Consider the following 19,360-nt stretch of genomic DNA (forward strand, 5'->3'; position numbering starts at 1 on the left):
ACATTGATAGCGCACACTTCTCAAGGACCGTTCTTAGATTTATATTTTCAAGGATCTATGTAGCCATACGAGTCAAGGATCTATTACATATAGAGATCGTACAAGACACATCTATAGAAGTGGCCTAGCCTTGATCCCGCATACCTCTATCGCGAGAGTCGAATAACCAACGAGCACAATGTCAACTCGAGATAATCATGTTTGTGGTTCTGATGGAACCGGGTGAACCAACAACCATCAGCTCCCTCCTGGTCTACATAATTTTCATGTTGACTTCATAGTGTAAAGTGTTGGCCTTTAATATTGGTTTTTAGGAACTCTTTGGCTTTTTGGAACTCTTTTCAAGGTTCTGAGTCGGTTATTTGTTCTTGGCTTCTGGGATACACTCAACGGAACAACCCGTTCACACTCAACAACTTTTAATCGACGATAACGAGCGATTTTTTTTTTTTTTTTTATCTCTCGTATCGCTGATGGCTGCAGAGTTTCAACGAGAATTACACACTTAACAGTGACAACAAGTAGGTACCTACCTACGAATCATCAAGGTCAACATTAAGATAGAATGTAATCATCAGATGGTCTTAAACGATTTGATTATTGACGACATGAACTTTTTCAAGTCATTTAAAAAATTTGATTGGATCCAAGTACAGTTACTTCTCCAAAGTCTCAAAGTATAAGACGAGAAACCACCTATCGTACATGGACGAGTGTTTTTTAAAGCAGAAGCAGAACAAACGATGCCGATGTTTCATAAGGATTTATAATTTCATTCCTTTCATAAGAATTGTCAAAGACACCCTGTACCTACTCTATGAGTATGCCCTATGCCAGTATGCCAGGATCTCAAGGTTCCCTCTGCTTTGAAATGCAATCTCTCACCGATAAGAGCCCTCTAACTGGCATAGGTACGCACTGCACTTAACTGCACAGATAAATATTAGCCCTCTATCAGCACAATCTTGTTATGAAAATTGCTCGAGTGTCCACATCAGTGATTTTCTCACCAATTGAATGTGAGCTACTCTGTTGTCTTGGTCAGCAATCAGCAAATAGTTAGATACTTGTAAATAATCCTAGGTATACGTACAGATAAGTAGATAAATTCAGTAGCCAGGTATGTGTTATGCAGCATAAATTGATTTCCTGATAGCCTCTTTTGTTTTTGAATTTACAACTTTGTATTCTGATTAAGTATAATTTTGTTTAGAATTATTGAACAGTTCATTTTTTATGTAAGACCACACAAAATGAACATTCAACATTCGTCTGACATAACATGTTTACAAACATTAAAATACTTGCATAGGAGACATTATAAACATAACAATATTTACGGAGACATCAGATTTCATAATGTATGGAAATGTTAAAGTGTCAGCAGAACTCAAAATATTGAGAAATCATGTCGAAGAAGATTGGCAAATCAGAAGTAGAAGCGCAACATAACTTGTCTTTTCACACGGATCTGTATTATTAGCCTACAATATGCTTGTATATATCTTTTATGATGGCGAAATTGCATTATTTAAATTGAAATCTAAACAATCACTGTGTTTGTGCATTTATGCGTTACATTGGTTGAATATATATATCTTTTATGATGGCGAAATTGCATTATTTAAATTGAAATCCAAACAATCACTGTGTTTGTGCATTTATGCGTTACATTGGTTGAATGTAAATAATATTATGTTTATGTATTTATTATGTATGTGGAGAGAAGCTACTCTGTTGTCTTGGTCAGCAATCAGCAAATAGTTAGAAACTTGTAAATAATCCTAGGTATACATACAGATAAGTAGATAAATTCAGTAGCCACAGGTATGTGTTATGCTGCATAAATTGATTTCCTGATAACGTCAATGATTACGAGCTGATTAGGAATGATTATTACCAACAATAAAATTGCAGTTGAAACAATAGGGTTCAAGAATCTGTGAGGGAGCGGTCAACAATGGTCAACTTTGAACTTAGAGGACGAGAAGTTATTAGACTCTAAGAAAAAAAAAAAAACCAAACCATCTCTTATACCATGATCCTCTGGAATGTTAGAAATCTTCCGGATGTCCTGATTTCAAGGATTATTTTTCAATTAGTTTTAGCTTTATTTATGCAATATTATAAATTATAAGCAATGTTAAGTTGTTAAGTAATTCACTAAGACCTTCAAAGGTTCGAAGTATCTATGACTCAGGGGGAAATCATCTGCTTGGCTACGTCAGTCACCAGTTATGTCACTAACACCAGAGTACTTTAACTACTTTATGTGTCATCTAACTTCTCTGTGCTTTTGGGCTTCTCTGGGCTTTTAAAAAGAATTATTTGTAGAAAATATCACTGAAGAAAAAGTAGTCCTTCCAACGTCTGATCATCTCTCGAGTAGGTAATAATCAAAATGAGGATGGCATAGCAAGCAAAAAGTGTGAAGTTCTATTTCTAGAACTACACACTGGATACTGGATCTAAAACAAAACCAGAATTAAAGCTGAAGAATAAGAAAGAAAGTTGAAAGACAACCAAAAAGTTCGTCAACTTATCAAGCTTATTATCCCAAATCGGTATCCTATAAGACTAGGAGATTTCTAACATCTTTTCTAGTTTTCTCTTCTTTCTAATTATTCAAGGATCTCGAACCATCTACTCGTAGCTTGTAGGTAAATGATAGCTTGATTTTTTCACAACCTGAGGAAACGTCATCTGAAAACAGAAGATTAGATTCTATCAATTTGCATAGAATATTAATCTTCGTGTCTTAATCTTTCATCATCAATCTATCAGAATATTCTAATGTCCGCCTCGGAAAGATTTGTCACCACGCTTTGGATTCAGTTCGGAATAGAAAGTTTGCCTTCAGTAGAAAATTTAGCTAAATATTGCAATACTCACTCACTCCCTCACTCCGATGGCGTATTAGGGATAAATGTGAATCCTGTGCCGACCAGACTGCTTGCCTCCAAAGAACTCTGTGTTGTGTCAACTCCTCCTGGTCGTTCAGCCCCCATCTGTTGCACAGTCTCTTCATCTCATTGATAAATAATACAATAAAATAAATAATAATCAAACATATCAGGTGACTTTCAACCTCTTCTCACATTTCTGGTTATACATATCGTGAACACTGAACAGCCTTTTCTAAAATAATGTTCGATCGTTATTCACCAATTTCGGTAGAACCATATTTTGGAACTTGGAACATGAGCTTGAACCAAATATTGGTGATTCTTCGCTTCTTTGTTAATGGTTTTATTCTGGGCACTTTTTCCCACTTATTCTCCTCAAATAATGGGCTTGTGAACTCTATCAAATATCTGGCATATTATGTTAGCACATTATAATAAATACAAATAAAAAATCTGGCATATTTGTAGAGAGCAGACGAAAGAAATGGTCACCATTAATTAGTTGAAGATCTCTAATGTTGGTACAGAGGCACCCACAACTTGAACTTCTCTAGTGTTTACAATCTGTGGGAGTTACGTGTGTGTGTTTGGGTGGCGACATTGCCATGGCAAATAAGAAAGAAATTGTAACAATCTGGTATGGAAAGAGAGATGAAAAATATTGAGGAGGGAAAAAAATGTGGGAGTTTAAATTCTGTACAAAAAATGGCAGACTTTTTGAAAGCCAAGACGAGTTTTCCTCTTCAATTGCAGTGTTATGTCATACTCTTTTACCGGGTATTTTCCATGCTCATACGTACCTATAACTTCTCAAGAGCACTTACACAAACTTATATATTTATTAATGCTCAACTAATAACATGGATAACATCGTATATTGACTGACGATCCATGAACACGTGCCTTCAGAAATTCGATACCTGCAAAAACACAGCAGCACAAATAGAAGAGCTTGAAATTCCTGTGGATTCTCAATTTCTCACACCAAGGAGCTAATTCCAATGTGGTTAACGCTGGTTTAGCCACCAGTTGGTGGCAACTTGCTACCTATCGTCCTAATGATACGGTAGAGGTATTTCTGACTGTCTTTGGTACCTGCAAGATAAAAGTGCTTTTCAAAATTAGAAATTTGAATCTGAATTGAGAGAGCTTTGACGGAAACCACAAGAGATCGGTATTTTAATTTCGAATATACAAAATGGTCTACCAGGATAGCTTGTCAGCTGGTTTAGTCACTAGTTGCTGGCAACTTGCTACCTATCGTCCTAATGATACGGTAGAGGTATTTCTGACTGTCTTTGGTACTTCTTGTTTTACCTGCAAGATAAGAGTGCTTTTCAAAATTAGAAATTTGAATCTGAATTGAGAGAGCTTTGACGGAAACCACAAGAGATCGATATTTTAATTTCGAATATACAAAATGGTCTACCAGGATAGCTTGTCTAATGTAGGTAAATTCTTTACTGGACGCCACACTTTTTGGAAGAAAGTAGTTTCTATCCTTGAGAATCTTCAACAATTTAGTGTTGTGATGAGTGTTGCAATTGGCAAGATGAGCAAGATCATAATATTTTAAAAGATAAAAAGAATTGATGAAAACAAGTTTGCATCAAATGAAAAATATTCCATACATGCCCAATGTCCATACCCATATGGGCATGTAGTGTGTAGAGTTGCCAATAGATCAGCTATATTTAATCATCAAGTACCTATGTATACCTTCCTAGGTACCTATCTGATAAAATATCAAAATGTTCACTCGTAAAGGTACGATTATACAATTTTATACTAAAATCAAATCAATAAATCGGTTTCTTCCAGGCTCAGCTAATAATATGGATAACGCCGTATATTGACTGACGATCCATGAACACGTGCCTTCAGAAATTCGATATCGGCAAAAAAAACACAGCAGCACAAATAGAAGAGCTTGAAATTCCTGATGTGGAATCTGAATTTCTCACATCAAGGAGCTAATAAAATTCTAATGCGGTTAACGCTGGTTTAGCCACCAGTTGGGTGGCAACTTGCTACCTATCTACCTAATGATACGGCAGAGGTATTTCTGACTGTCTTAGGTACTTCTTGTTTTACCTGCAAGATAAGAGTGCTTTTCAAAATTAGAAATCTGAATCTGAATTGAGAGAGCTTTGACGGAAACCACAAGAGATCGATATTTTAATTTCGAATATACAAAATGGTTTACCAGGATAGCTTGTCTAATGTAGGTGAATTCTTTACTGGACGCCACACTTTTTTGAAGAAAGTGGTTTCTATCCTTGAGGATCTTCAACAATTTAGTGTTGTGATGAGTGTTGCAATTGGCAAGATCATAATATTTTAAAAGATAAAAAGAATTGATGAAAACAAGTTTGTATCAAATGAAAAATATTCCATACATGCCCAATGTCCATACCCATATGGGCATGTAGTGTGTAGAGTTGCCAATAGATCAACTATATTTAATATTTAATCATCAAGTACCTATACCTTCCTAGATATCTGATAAAATATCAAAATGTTCACTCGTAAAGGTACGATTATACAATTTTATACTAAAATCAAATCAATAAATCGGTTTCTTCCATTTTGTTCTCTGTTACAGGTAATAATAATTCATGTTCAATTCCTGGAGGCATTTATCGCAATACTTCCAGAGAATCATACGGAGTTATGAAAGAGTCAAATATCTCAATCAGACAGACTTGGTAATAAAATACGTCTATAGGCGTCTTGTAGATAAAACTAACTATTCACAGTATTCACTATTATTATAAATCAACATGTGTTGTTCATTATGGGTCAAGTGGTCAAACCTTATATTAACATGTTTTCCAGAGAACCATACGGAGTTATGAAAGAGCCAAATATCTCAATCAGACAGACTTGGTAATAAAATACGTCTATAGGCGTCTTGTAGATATAACTAACTATTCACTATTATTATAAATCAACATGTGTTGTTCATTATGGGTCAAGTGGTCAAACCTTATATTAACATGTTACCCAAATCTATGAGGATTTCCTGATAACGTCAATGATTACGAGCTGATTAGGAATGATTATACGCAACAATAAAATTGCAGTTGAAACAATAGAATTCAAGAATCTGTGGGGGAGCGGTCAACAATGGTCAACTTTGAACTTAGAGGACGAGAAGTTATTGGACTCTTAGAAAAAAAAATCTCTTATACCATAATCCTCTGGAATGTTAGAAATATTCCGGATGTCCTGATTTCAAGGATTATTTTTCAATTAGTTTTAGCTTTATTCATGCAATATTATAAATTATAAGCAATGTTAAGTTGTTAAGTAATTCACTAAGACCTTCAAAGGTTCGAAGTATCGAAGTCAGTCACCAGTTGTGTCACTAACACCAGAGTACTTTATGTGTCATCTAACTTCTCTGTGCTTTTGGGCTTCTCTAGGCTTTTAAAAAGAATTATTTGTAGAAAATATCACTGAAGAAAAAGTAGTCCTTCCAACGTCTGATCATCTCTCGAGTAGGTAATAATATATGCATTACGTAAAGGTACTCGGAAGCTGGAATCTTTCGGGATTGATGCCCAAGGAGGAATGTCAGATTAACGAAGCTCAACAATGAGAGCTAGACATGGATTTGATGAGGTCCTCAGAGTTCAAACCTAATGTCTGTAAAATTTGATCCAATGAATTCAACAATCCAATGATCCCATTCATACGGTCTAACTACCTTAATCCTGTCTGGTTCCTAATATACCCTAAGTATGTACGGATGCTAGAGTAATTTCTCAGGTCATCTTAATGACACTATTAAAAGTCACTATTCATATTCGAGGATCTTTAACAATGGAAGAAGATTATCCGTAATCGATCTGACAAGCCTAAAATCATTTGGTATTGAAAATTCCCATCTTCCCAGAGAACGGAGAGACCGCCCCACCCAAATAATTAATATAGGTATCTCACATTTCTGGTTATACATACCGTGAACACTGAACAGTATAGCCTTTTCTAAAATAAGGATCGATCGTTATTCACCAATTTCGGGAGAACCATATTTTGGAACTTGGAACATAACATGAGCTTGAACCAAATATTGGTGATTCTTCGCTTCTTTGTTAATTGTTTTATTCTGGGCACTTTTTCCCACTTATTCTCCTCAAATGGACTTGTGAACTCTATCAAATATCTGGCATATTATGTTAGCACATTATAATAAATACAAATAAAAAATCTGGCATATTTGTAGAGCAGACGAAAGAAATGGTCACCATTAATTAGTTGAAGATCTCTAATGTTGGTACAGAACAGAGGCACCCACAACTTGAACTTCTCTAGTGTTTACAATCTGTGGGAGTTACGTGTGTGTGTGTTTGTGTTTGGGTGGCGACATTGCCATGACAAATAAGAAGAAATTGTAACAATCTGGTATAGAAAAAGAGATGAAAAATGTTCAGGCGAAAAAAAAAGTGTGGGAGTTTAATTCTATACAAAAAATGGCAGACTTTTTGAAACCCAAGACGAGTTTTCCTCCTCTATTACAGTGTATATGTAAGTATCATACTCTTTTACCGGGTATTTTCCATGCTCATACGTACCTATAACTTCTCAAGAGCACTTACACAAACTTATATATTTATTAGGCTCACCTATTATAGTAGGAAAAAGTCACCAGATATGTATTTTGTCTGTTAGTACTTAGTTTCCAATTAAGAGATTTTGCCCGCTCGCAATTGATGATTCTCATGAAAAATATAACTGTCCAAATGTATTTTTTTCGTAAAGATCGTCAAAAATAATAAATATTTTTCATTATTCAACAACCTTTCCAAATGTCCTTCTAAGCATTTACTTTACGTAGGTATAATAAATTTTCATGGGTACAACTTACTGTAGAGTTGTTATTCGGATTGACAAATTGCTTTAATGGGATCGTCAAGTTGATTTCACACAACTGGCATCATGAAAAATTACCTTTACCCAGGATGAGAGTAATCTCATACGTTATACCTCAGCACCCGAAATTCGTCATCCAGGTAATAATTTAGAGGAATTCCTTGAATTTTTTTCAATAATCCATGTTCTTCCCTCTTTTCACAGTTCACTAGATCTAGAATGTCTTGGTATAAGAAGTGTCTTCGTTCAATTCAGATTAATTTGAGCGTTCTCCTAATTCTTCTAAATCACTCTTGTTGGAGTTCTTAGTAGCCTTGGACATGTGATCCAACGTATTTTGGGGGTTGATGTATGATAGAGTTAAAGGGTTACCTATTTTTCTTTCTTTTTTTTTTAACTATCTATAGAATTATAGATGATAGGTAAAAGGTATTTAATCTGAACAGATCGTGTTACAATGTACGGACGGGTTATTTGGGGTTAATCAGCTTTGGACAAGAACTGATCCACCGTACACCATGTTTCTAAATTAATCTTCTTAATAGTTAAGGCAGCAGGTGTTGTGGATGTCAGAGCAATAGTATTATTGGACATATTTAAAATGAAGATGGCATAGCAAGCAAAAAGTGTGAAGTTCTATTTCTAGAACTACACACTGGATACTGGATCTAAAACAAAACCTGAATCAAAGCTGAAGAATAAGAAAGAAAGCTGAAAGACAACCAAAAAGTTCGTCAACTTATCAAGCTTATTATCCCAAATCGGTATCCTAAAAGTAAGACTAGTAGATTTCTAACATCTTTTCTAGTTTTTCTCTTCTTTCTAATTATTCAAGGATCTCGAACCATCTACTCGTAGCTTGTAGGTAAATGATAGCTTGATTTTTTCACAACCTGGGGAAACGTCATCTGAGAACAGAAGATTAGATTCTATCAATTAGCATAGAATATTAATCTTCGTGTCTTAATCTTTCATCATCAATCTATCAGAATATTCTAATGTCCGCCTCGGAAAGATTTGTCACCACACCAGGTTATTAATAAAGAAATTTTGCAGGGGTGTAACCAAAGGGGGGCAGGGGAACCCTAGTGATGAAATAAAGATCACTTTGTCCGTAGTGAATACTGTTTTCTACTTTGTGATTAGGGAATACTGTAACGGTAAGAATATGTAGTTTTGGTAACCCTTTCTGATGTAGTTTTTGTAGGAAATCCGAGGTAACTTTTAAAGCACCTTTTACTTTCCTCATTACTCCTAAAATTAGTTCGGAGTCTTTCTCTTTTTAAAGCCTTTTTTATCCTTTTTGCTTCCCTTTTTCTTCTAGTCTCTCCGATTTTAGTCTGTCACCTCCACTTTTGCTCATTTATTCTCCTATCTCTAGTTTTGGTATCTAACCCTTTCTGATGTAGTTTTTGTAGGAAATCCGAGGTAACTTTTAAAGCACCTTTCACTTTTCTCATTACTCCTAAAATTAGTTCGGAGTCTCTCTCTTTTTAAAGCCTTTTTTTTATCCTTTTTGCTTCCCTTTTTCTTCTAGTCTCTCCGATTTTAGTCTGTCACCTCCACTTTTGCTCATTTATTCTCCTATCTCTTCGGCTACCAGAAGACTAATTTCAATCAACTCTACCACTCCCTCTTTATGCAAAACATGTTTTCCCCTGATCAAAAAACTAATCGCCATCATTCATCTTGCACATCGTTATGTTGCTGTCACGTGGTTTCTTATTAACGAACTCAATTTTCTGATACAGATTTCTTAATGACCGAAATCCAGATTTCCGTACTTTGTGGCTCAAAAAACCCAATTTGTCTTGAGCGCTAACAAGGGACTTTATCATTGTGATAAACACGGTGCCTTCGACATCTTATTTTTTACTGGGGAGGAGATTGATAAATCGAATTTGCTGACAGTACAAGACTTTATCATTGTGATAAACACGGTGCCTTCGACATCTTATTTTTTACTGGGGAGGAGATTGATAAATCGAATTTGCTGACAGTACAGATTAGAATGACATTTCTGAGAGCGTTAGATTGTTCTTCTTTAAACTGTTTGAAGGACTTCCTTAGGATTAAACTTTGCCCATCAATCCTAAATATTTCCATAATTATGTGCAATTTAACCATAAAATACAGAATATAAGACCGATTCAGACTATCCTTCTAAATATCTAATCTATCTTGAGTATCTTGATTACATTGAAAATTGACGGAGTTATGACAGGGGTAAAAATGCGTCGAAATGCTTCGTGTAATATACACACTGGCGTGCTCAGGCCGGAACTTGGCCTGGCGCACTGCCGTGCGCCTAGATTACCTACCTGTTTATTCCAATGTGAACTCCGGACCTGAGTATCAGTCCGATAGGAGTCGTTATGAGATTTTAATCAGGGGGGTTATAATGATTACAATTATCAATATGACAATCATAACTATTATAATGACACTTAAAATGTCAGGTTTAGGGGGCGACCTGGCGGTAAGGGTCGCAAAATAGGAAGTGGTTTTTTCAGATAGTCTGACGAGTGCGTGTTCACCGCGCATGACTATGGTAGGATGTGAATTTGGGGCACACCGTGATGGTGTTTCATGTTCGCTTCCAAATATTGCAGATAATAACGATGACCATTCCCTACATTTGGGGCGGATTTTAGTTGAGCCTAGGTTGGACTCCCAATATAATGTTGACAGTGCTCCTTTGGGTATTGTTGAGCATGAAGGCTTGATTCTTGCAGTGATCGGAGTGGTGTTTCGCTCAGTGAGAGTGTTACTCACTCGGTTCACCCCACTGTGGTTTCTTCACCCTCTACCTCTCCCTCCCCCATCACGCTGTCTGCAGTGGTGCAGCCAGGGCGGGCAGAATTTTTGTCAAATTCGCCTGCATGACCTGCGCCATTGCAAACAGTGAATCAAAGATTAACAAGAGAATTATCTTCTTTTCCAAAATGTTTCAGAGCGGTTCATTTTAATGCTCAGAGTGTTCGGCCACACTTACATGAAATAAGATCTATTGTTGATGGTGTAGATCTCCATGCTATTTTCATCTCGGAGTCATGGTTAAAACCATCTCTTTCTAGTAGTGTGGTCGATATCCCTGGGTATTTGCTCTTGAGACATGACCGTGTTGCTCGGAGAGGAGGAGGCGTCGCTATTTACTTAAGGGATGATCTTTCTCATAAGATTGTCACTTGTAGCGAGGCTTCCCCTGATGCATGTTTAGAGTACATGGCAGTGGAAATCAAGGTAAGAGGTACTAAGCTCTTGGCCGTGGTTTCATATAAACCTCCTGATGAGTATGACTTGAGTGTTCTAGATGAATTCTTGGCAGACCATATTACTCTTTATGAGCACTTAATCGTGATGGGCGATTTTAATGTGAACGTATTGGACACATCGTCGCGCGCTTGTCAAATCGTCTTCATGACATTTTGTCAACTTATGTGTCCTTGTCTGTTTTACCTTTAGGGACCCAACACATCAAGTCTTACACATCTGCCTCTACTTCAAATTGACTCCTTACTCTTCACTGTGGCAAACACGAAGAGAGTCTAATCATATTGTATGCTCAAATGTACACCCCTGGGATCTCGAGACATGATATATTCTGACTTGGCTCTATGTTGCTTATGATCATTACTAGTAATGAAATCCATCTATCCAAAAACAGGATACATAGTGAACTACCCTGCGCAAATAATCAGGTATCGAGATCTCATGGTTAAGAGGTTAGATAGGTGATGTGTTGGAGGGATCGCTTGGCTGCTGTTGACTGGTTGACACCATTATCGATGTTACCTTGGATGAAATGGTCCAGTTATTCAGTGGCCAAATAACTGAGGTGTTTGACGATGTGGCACCTATAGCTGAAAAGCGAGTACACGCCACCAATACCATGGATGAACGCTGATGTTGAACAACATGGTATTGAGAGACAAACTGTGGACAAAAAAGCTGGTCCGTCCCTCCGGTGATTTTTTAGCACGTAGTTTATTCGATCGTGTTAAAGAAAATTCAGTAACCTACTTATGTACCTACCTAATTTGTTTAATATTCAGTTTATATTATTCTTGATTTGATTTTTCGATTTTACTTTCATGTAATTATTTAAAATCAAGACTAGGAGCCCGTTCTCCCTTTATTCCAATATAAGGTTTAAGTCACCACCCATTTATTGGCCTTGCCCGGCGTAGGCTTTAACATAGGTGCTGCTAAACCGGTCTTAAAAATAACGACTGAAGTGTTATCTAAAACTTTCCTCGCTTTGAGTTCATAGGTCGTCGCGACAAATTTCAAGATCAGAGCTCATTTGTGTGAGAAAAGTGAAAAAAAAAATCCCCCAAAAACCAGTTTTTTTTGTTTTTTGGCTTTATGGTTTTCTGGACAAAATTTGCACCACCATTTTCGTTTTCCTGGTAAAAAGACCTTTAATTTGATATTTAGGTCGACCAGGTTTGGATAAGTCCTTCTATGGGGACAGACAGACAGACAGACAGACAGACCGACCGACCGACCGACCGACCGACAGACAGACGACACCGAAGCGAATACGATAGTCCGTCCCTTATACCTTTTTATTACTATTGTAATAATAAAGGAAGGACGGACTAAAAAGTCACGTAGTACCGTAGATCGTGATGCCTTTAAAGCCCAAAAGAATGCCACCAACCACCTAGTTAGACGTGTGCAGCGTCGTTTTGCTGGTGGCATACTTAGGGGTGGATCTATAAATCTACGTGGAGGAAGTTGAATTTCTTGGGTATTGGAAATTTGAAGCCATCTCCTTCAGTGACTTTCGAGTTGGATGAACTAAACGAGTTTTTCGTCTCAGTGATTCCCAACCCTTGTCCATTAATAAAGAGAACTGTACTACATGATATTCAAAGTAGTACAGTAATTGAGGTGTCTGGGTGTCTCATATTTATTTTTTTTATTATTTTTTTTGTCGCCTAAAACAATAGAACGTAAAAAAAATATTGGAAAAAAATGAGGAAATTCCGTACAGTAGTTTCGAAGATACGACGATAGAAACCCGGCGCATCCGGACCGAGTCATTTGACTCGTAGCGGCAACATTGTATCGGGCGCTGACGTCATACCTACATATCGCTAACCCATATGCGTAGGAATCAAGGCTGTGGATATCCTTTATCATTGTTATCAGCTCCCGTTGTGATCGGTACAAATTTTCAAAATCGGGAAATGGTTGGAAATATCCGTTTTGGGATCCCCTGATGTCAAAAAAGTAATTTTTAGCCTATGGTCTGTACGTATGTACGTACTACAGGTTTAAATGGGAAAAGAACGGTTTGTCAAAATATCTCAAAAACGGTTTGTCGTAGAGCGATGAAATTTGGTATGCTCTCTCGGTATGGTCCAAGGTCCAAGACTGTAACAATTTGGTAAAAATCGGACAGTCACTCATCCAGATATCAACCAAAGTCAATGTTGCTTCGGACTTAGAAAAAAAAATGATACTTTATATAATTTATATGATTCCTTATTACACGGGGAGTATTTTAAGGTAGAAAATTTTCCACCAAAAATCGGCCACCGTAGGCGGCTCAGACTCGGGACTTATTTTTATTATTATTATTATTTTTTTTTTAAAAAAAAGATCAATTTTTGAACATTTTAAACGATCAATTTTTGAACATCCCTTATTACATGGGGAAAATTTTGAGATAGAAAATGTTCGACCAAAAATCTGCCGCTTATGGGTCCTATGGCGGGTGATTTTCGGTTGAAATTTTTCTATCTCAAAATACTCCCCATGTAATAAGGGGATCGTTCAAAATGTTCAAAATTGAACTTTTTTTAATGGTCAAGTCCCGAGCTGGCTGAGCAGCCTATATGGCGGCCCCGATTCTCGGTCGAAAAATTTTCTATCCCAAAATTTTCCCATGTAAATAAGGGATCGTTTAAAATGTTCAAAATTGAACTTTTTTTTTAGAAAAAAAATTCCTGACCTGAGCCACCTACGGCGCCGAATTTTTGGTGGAAATTTTTCTTAAATACTCCCGTGTAATAAGGAGATCATACAAAGTATAAAAAATTGGTTTGTCTTTTTTTGAAATTTTTTCACAGTCCGAAAGTAACATTGACTTTGGTTTGATATCCTGGATAAGTGATGGAATAGAAAGTAAATAAAAAAGTCCCAAAATGAAGAAAGAATAAAAAAAAGAAGGTCGCTGTGAGATTTGAACCTGAGCCCTCCTACTTAGGAATAATATATGTCGACCAGGTTTGGATAAGTCCTTCTATGGGGGACAGACAGACTGACAGAGGACAGACTGACGACACCTAAGCGAATACAATAGCCCGTCCACTATACCTTTTTTTATTACTATCGTAACAATAAAAGGAAAGACGGGGCTAAAAAAGAAGGAAGAAAGGTTGAAGGAGTTTCAGCATTTTCAGCAGTCACGTTAAAACAGGGCCATAATTTTCTGATCTCACTATATCGATTCGTCACTTTTTTATAGAAGTGGACAACTTTTGGATAGGAACGTCTCTTTTATAGAGTGACACTTTTGGAAAGGAACGTAGCCTTTTTTTTACATGTGTTTTTGTGGGGTAAAAAATATCATGAAAAATTTGTATATGTGTGTGTTCAGTCCGTCCTTCCTTTATTTAAATTACAATAGTAATATCTGCTGCTGCTCCGTCCCCATAGAAGGACTTTAATTACTTTTCTACTACTAATAGTTATAGCGAAGCTATTCTAGTAAATGAGAAAGTATTGTTTTTTTTTTTTTTTTTTTTTTTTTTCTGGCGTACCCTGTATTAGTGTTATCTTCTCTTCTTCTATCATGATCAAACGATGTTCAACTGACACCGATCACTTCGCAAGATGAAACCCTGAAAGATTCAAGATGAGATGCATCTGATTCATCAGGTAGGTAAATCATTTCCATATACATGTAGGTATGTGGCACCACTACTTCGTTTTTCCAGAGATATCGATTTGTTACGTCGAAAATTCCCCCTGTTTGATGTTTATACTATTTGCCATCTGATTATCAGTTTTTTTTTTAGAGCTAAAAATACTAAATCGGGATTATCCTGAGCTCAAATCCGTATGATCATGATAATAAATAGCCCTTGCCTCTCATGACATTTGCCCCACAACCTAAATCATACAAAAAAAAACTACTAACAAATTACAACGTCATACATGAGATAGGGAAAAACAATAAATAATTAATTAATTGCATTAATTTCAACATTTTCAGCAGGATGGTATGCTTCCACTAAAGCGGGAGTTCTCAACAAGCCAGGTTCAAGCGTGGCTCAAAGCACGGGATTTTGCTGCCTACATGGTCACCTTTGCCAATTACAACGGAGTGGATATGATTCGCTTGTCTCGGGAGGATTTGAAAACTCTTTGTGGCCTATCAGAAGGCATCCGTCTTTTTAACTCTATTCATCCTGAGTAAGTCGATAAAACAATCTCTCTCACAAAACATCCAGAAGTATATTTATACAGAGTATTTTTTATTATTATTATAATTATTATAATTATTATTAAATGTGTATAGTAGATTGAGAGTTATCATTTGTCAGATTATGGCATCTAACTACATATCTCTTATGGCACTACTTCCATCTCTGATTTCATTGAAGGTCCCCAATGGCCGTCATTTTTTTTCTAAAGGTTCTTTTCAACGCTCCATGGTGGAAGTTTGCTGAAATTTATTCATTGTTAAAGATATCTTGCGGGCGCCTTACTACACCACGCACCTTACGTACAATGAGCACCAAATTCTTTTTGTCCATCTTTATCGGAGATATGCCTGATGGTTTTACCTACATTTCATTCAATAAATTGAATTGGTAACGATTAATAATAATGTGAGATCTGGGAGATTTTTTTTGTCATTTAAATCTAGAATTCTTTGCAAAATATTTTGACAGGTCTACTACCGTCACGCATAAAATGGAATAAAAGCCCCTTTGATGCTTTGTTCATTCTTCGGATTTTCGGTTTGCAACGCTTGCTGCACTATCTGAAACAAACGTCAAAGCATCCGATCCCTCTTACTACTTGCGTATTAAAGATGTACCACTCGCGTACGGTACTGGATAAAAACAGGTAGATTCTCGGAGTACATAATTTTTTTTACATAGTGCTTTGCGTTCAGGAGATTCTATTGTTGGCAATTCTCAGATGATCTCTCTCAAGGAACAACAATTCCTTGAATTAAATGGCTAAAAAGATAAGTAAGTTTGTATGATCTTCGATATGTTTTAGACATTTCTGTCTTAGACTTTGCGTTCAGGAGATTCTATTGTTGGCAATTCTCAGATGATCTCTCCCAAGGAACAACAATTCCTTGAATTAAATGGCTAAAAAGATAAGTAAGTTTGTATGATCTTCGATATGTTTTAGACATTTCTGTCTTAGAAGCCTCCTCTAGTTTTCTTAACCATGGTCTCTTTTAGCATTTGATAAAGTCGTGCCAAGGATACAAGTTGGATTTCAATGTTTGCTCTTCCAGACCATCTTTTTATTATTTCTGTTTTCCTTCTTTTCTTTTGAATCTTTCAAAATTCCTCAGCGTAACGTGGAGTTTTGGTAGATAAGATAGTAAGTGCATTACTTGTTTACATTCTTTTCCTCTTTATTATTATTTATTATTCTTTGTACAAAATCTTGATATCTTCTATGTTTATAGAAATTTTTCTAATTAATTGGTAGGTATCCAAATTCCAAGTTTCCAAGTAGGAATTAGAATCATGTTTTTCTAGTTGCTCTGCCTGCAGAAGACTCTAGGATGTAACAGGATATATTTATGTTTGTGTATTTGGACGTAGTTTAATGTTCACATTATTTATCTTTATTTAGCTTTAATGTCTTTTTAAATGAGTTAGGGAAAAAAGTTCGTGGATGATTTAGTTTCTCCAGCGTTTAGGAAGATTTTAAAAACTATAATATAGGCAATTTAGAAATTTGTGTTAAACTTGAGATCTGTAGGATCCAGAGCACGTCCCAAATTTGAATTTCACAGCTTTATAGGTGATGGTCTCAAGTTTTCTCTTTCATAGGCCATTTTTTCTGAACAGAGTTCCCGAAATACCAAATTTTGATTTTAAAATAAGTTTTAACAAGTTCACTCACTGTCAATGTTATAAAGGTTCTGAAAACCACAATTCCTTATCCAATAGCTAAAAAGATAAGTAATTCAGCAATTGGTTCCATTATGTATATCTTCTCCAATAATCCATGTGATTCTATTAGAATTGAATGATTCTTCCCATGAGTACAAGTTCTTGTACTTTGGGTCTGTCTTGCCGGTTCATGAATATATTTTCCAAACAGGTGTGCTTGGCGAGTTCGTTGTCCATCTCAGTATCTATGGGAGCCACAGAATACACCATCGGAATGAACAATAGCCTATAAGATGGCTACTTATTTTTCGTATACCAAATACCATCCGTTTTTGTAGGCACAGTGTGCATGTGTATTACATGCTTGGAATAAGATATCAGAGAATATCGTTGTAATATTACATGCATTACAATATGTGAAGAATATTCTAATGGAGTTTTTTTTGGAAATTCCAACACATCTACCTAGTGATGAACAAGATAAGCAATTTGCAGGTAGGTACAATTTGTACGAGTTCTTGCTACATTGTGCCTAGTAGATAGAGAGTTATCATTTGTCAGATTATGGCATCTAACTACATATCTCTTATGGCGTCTACCTCCATATCTGATTTCATTAAAGGTTCTGAATGGCCGTCATTTATTTCTAAAGGTCCTTTTCAACTCTCCAAGGTGGAAGTTGCTGAAATCTATTTATTGTTAAAGAGGCCTTGTGGGCGCCTTACTACACCACCTTACGTACAATGAGCATCAAATTCTTTTTGTCGATCTTTATCGGAGATACACTTGATGCTTTTGCATTTCATTCAATACATTAAAATTAAAATTGGTAACAATTAGTAATACTTTGAAATCTGTGAAAGGTTTAGGCAGTTATTCAAATCTAGAATCCTTTGCAAAATATTTTGACAGGTCTACTACCGTCACGCATAAAAGAGAATAAAAGCCCCTTTGATGCTTTGTTCATTCTTTGGATTTTCGGTTTGCAACGCTTGCTGCACTATCTGAAACAAACGTCAAAGCATCCGATCCCTCTTCCTATCTACAATCTTTTGAAAGCTTGTTCCGTAAAAAAAAAAAAAAAAAAAAAAAAAAAAAAAAAAAAAAAAAAGGAGTTTTTTTATGATAGAGACAAGTATCTTGATGTATTTGAGAGGCACTGTCTGCATATCAATTTCGATGGTATCTAGTATCTAAGGTATCTTGGGATAGATCGTAAGAACAGCAAAGACCACAACAGATAGGTAGATATTTTCATTATCTACCTACCTATTTTGAGTTTGTATTTTCAGCAAAATGGTCTTGATTTTTTGATATTACAAGATATTTTTGATAATAAACACATGTTTTATGACTTTTATGGAACACCCTATATTTTTTGTACATCCTGATTCCACACCTACTACCACTACCATCAAGATTCCACTACCAACAAGACTTGAACTACCCTGTTTTAGGTCTTGAAGTTGAATCATTAGGTCCCTAATTAAAATTAAAGAATCATAAATCTAGCCAAACCAACATCTCTTGCACGCTAGGTCCATTTAGTCAGATTCTTAATGAGAACCATTTTGTGCTTTTTGTGTTAATTGTGATTGTTTTCTCAGATTTGAAGCTGGGGAAGCTGTGTTGGCGAAGCATTGCACACTGTTAACTTTCCTTTGAAATTCCTTATTCCGTGTTTTTAGCCCGATTTTTATGGTAATTATCCAACCCGAATGCAACCAAAATGACATGATAAGAACCATACTAAGTAGGTAACAAGTATATTTACCTATAGTGTGTCCAGATCAATGTGACAGCAAAAAAATAGGCATTGTTGCCAAACATGTCACATGTGCAATGGTAGAGAATCTTTAAACAATATCCCATCAGGATAAAATCCGCCCCGGGCGGGAATCGAACCCGCGACCTAGCGCTTACAAGGCAGACGCATTACCAACTAAGCTAACTAGGCTGGCTTAAAGTGGCTTGATTTTCCTGTTCAAAGAGATTATACCTTTTATAGTGTCAAAAATGAAGGGACCACGACTTTTTTCCACAGTTAATTTTCAGGTTTCCTGCTCACACAAGTCCTGTTCATTCCGGTTTGACTGTATATTTATTTTGTTTTTTATTGAACTTTTTGTTGTGTGATGCTGGTTCTGTTGTTAGCTTGCCAACTCTTGCTTGAGAAATATCTAACATCTTATTAAAAGAGACGGAGTCTCCTGTTTATACTATGGTTTGTTCGGTTTAGCCTGTTGGTTTTTGGTCCGTTCACCGAGAAAAAATCACTTTTTTGAAATCAGAGGATCCCAAAACGGTTATTTCCACTCATTTCCCGATTTTGAACATTTGGACCGATTGCAATACTTTCATTACTATAGTATAGCTTCGCTATAACTGTAGTAATGGAAAGTAAAAAACTTAGGGTGCCGGAAGCCCAATCGAGTGACTGGGGTGCGGAACTCTAATACCTATTGAACT

The 19,360-nt window shown here is 36.2% G+C and overlaps 1 protein-coding gene across 1 annotated transcript in view; it reads left to right on the forward strand.

Annotated features, from left to right (window-relative positions):
- The window catches only part of LOC108252116, a 28,073-nt gene extending 13,369 nt beyond the window's left edge, over positions 1–14,704 (forward strand). The window contains exon 2 of the mRNA XM_017443136.2: positions 14,591–14,704. Within this exon, the coding sequence (XP_017298625.1) occupies positions 14,591–14,615 (25 nt within the window). The 3' untranslated portion in view covers positions 14,616–14,704. The remainder of the gene's footprint in view (positions 1–14,590) is intronic.
- Positions 14,705–19,360: the final 4,656 nt, after the last annotated feature.

This window comes from Diaphorina citri, unplaced genomic scaffold (genome assembly GCF_000475195.1).
Source record: "Diaphorina citri unplaced genomic scaffold, Diaci psyllid genome assembly version 1.1 scaffold282, whole genome shotgun sequence".
Lineage (NCBI taxonomy): Eukaryota > Metazoa > Arthropoda > Insecta > Hemiptera > Psyllidae > Diaphorina > Diaphorina citri.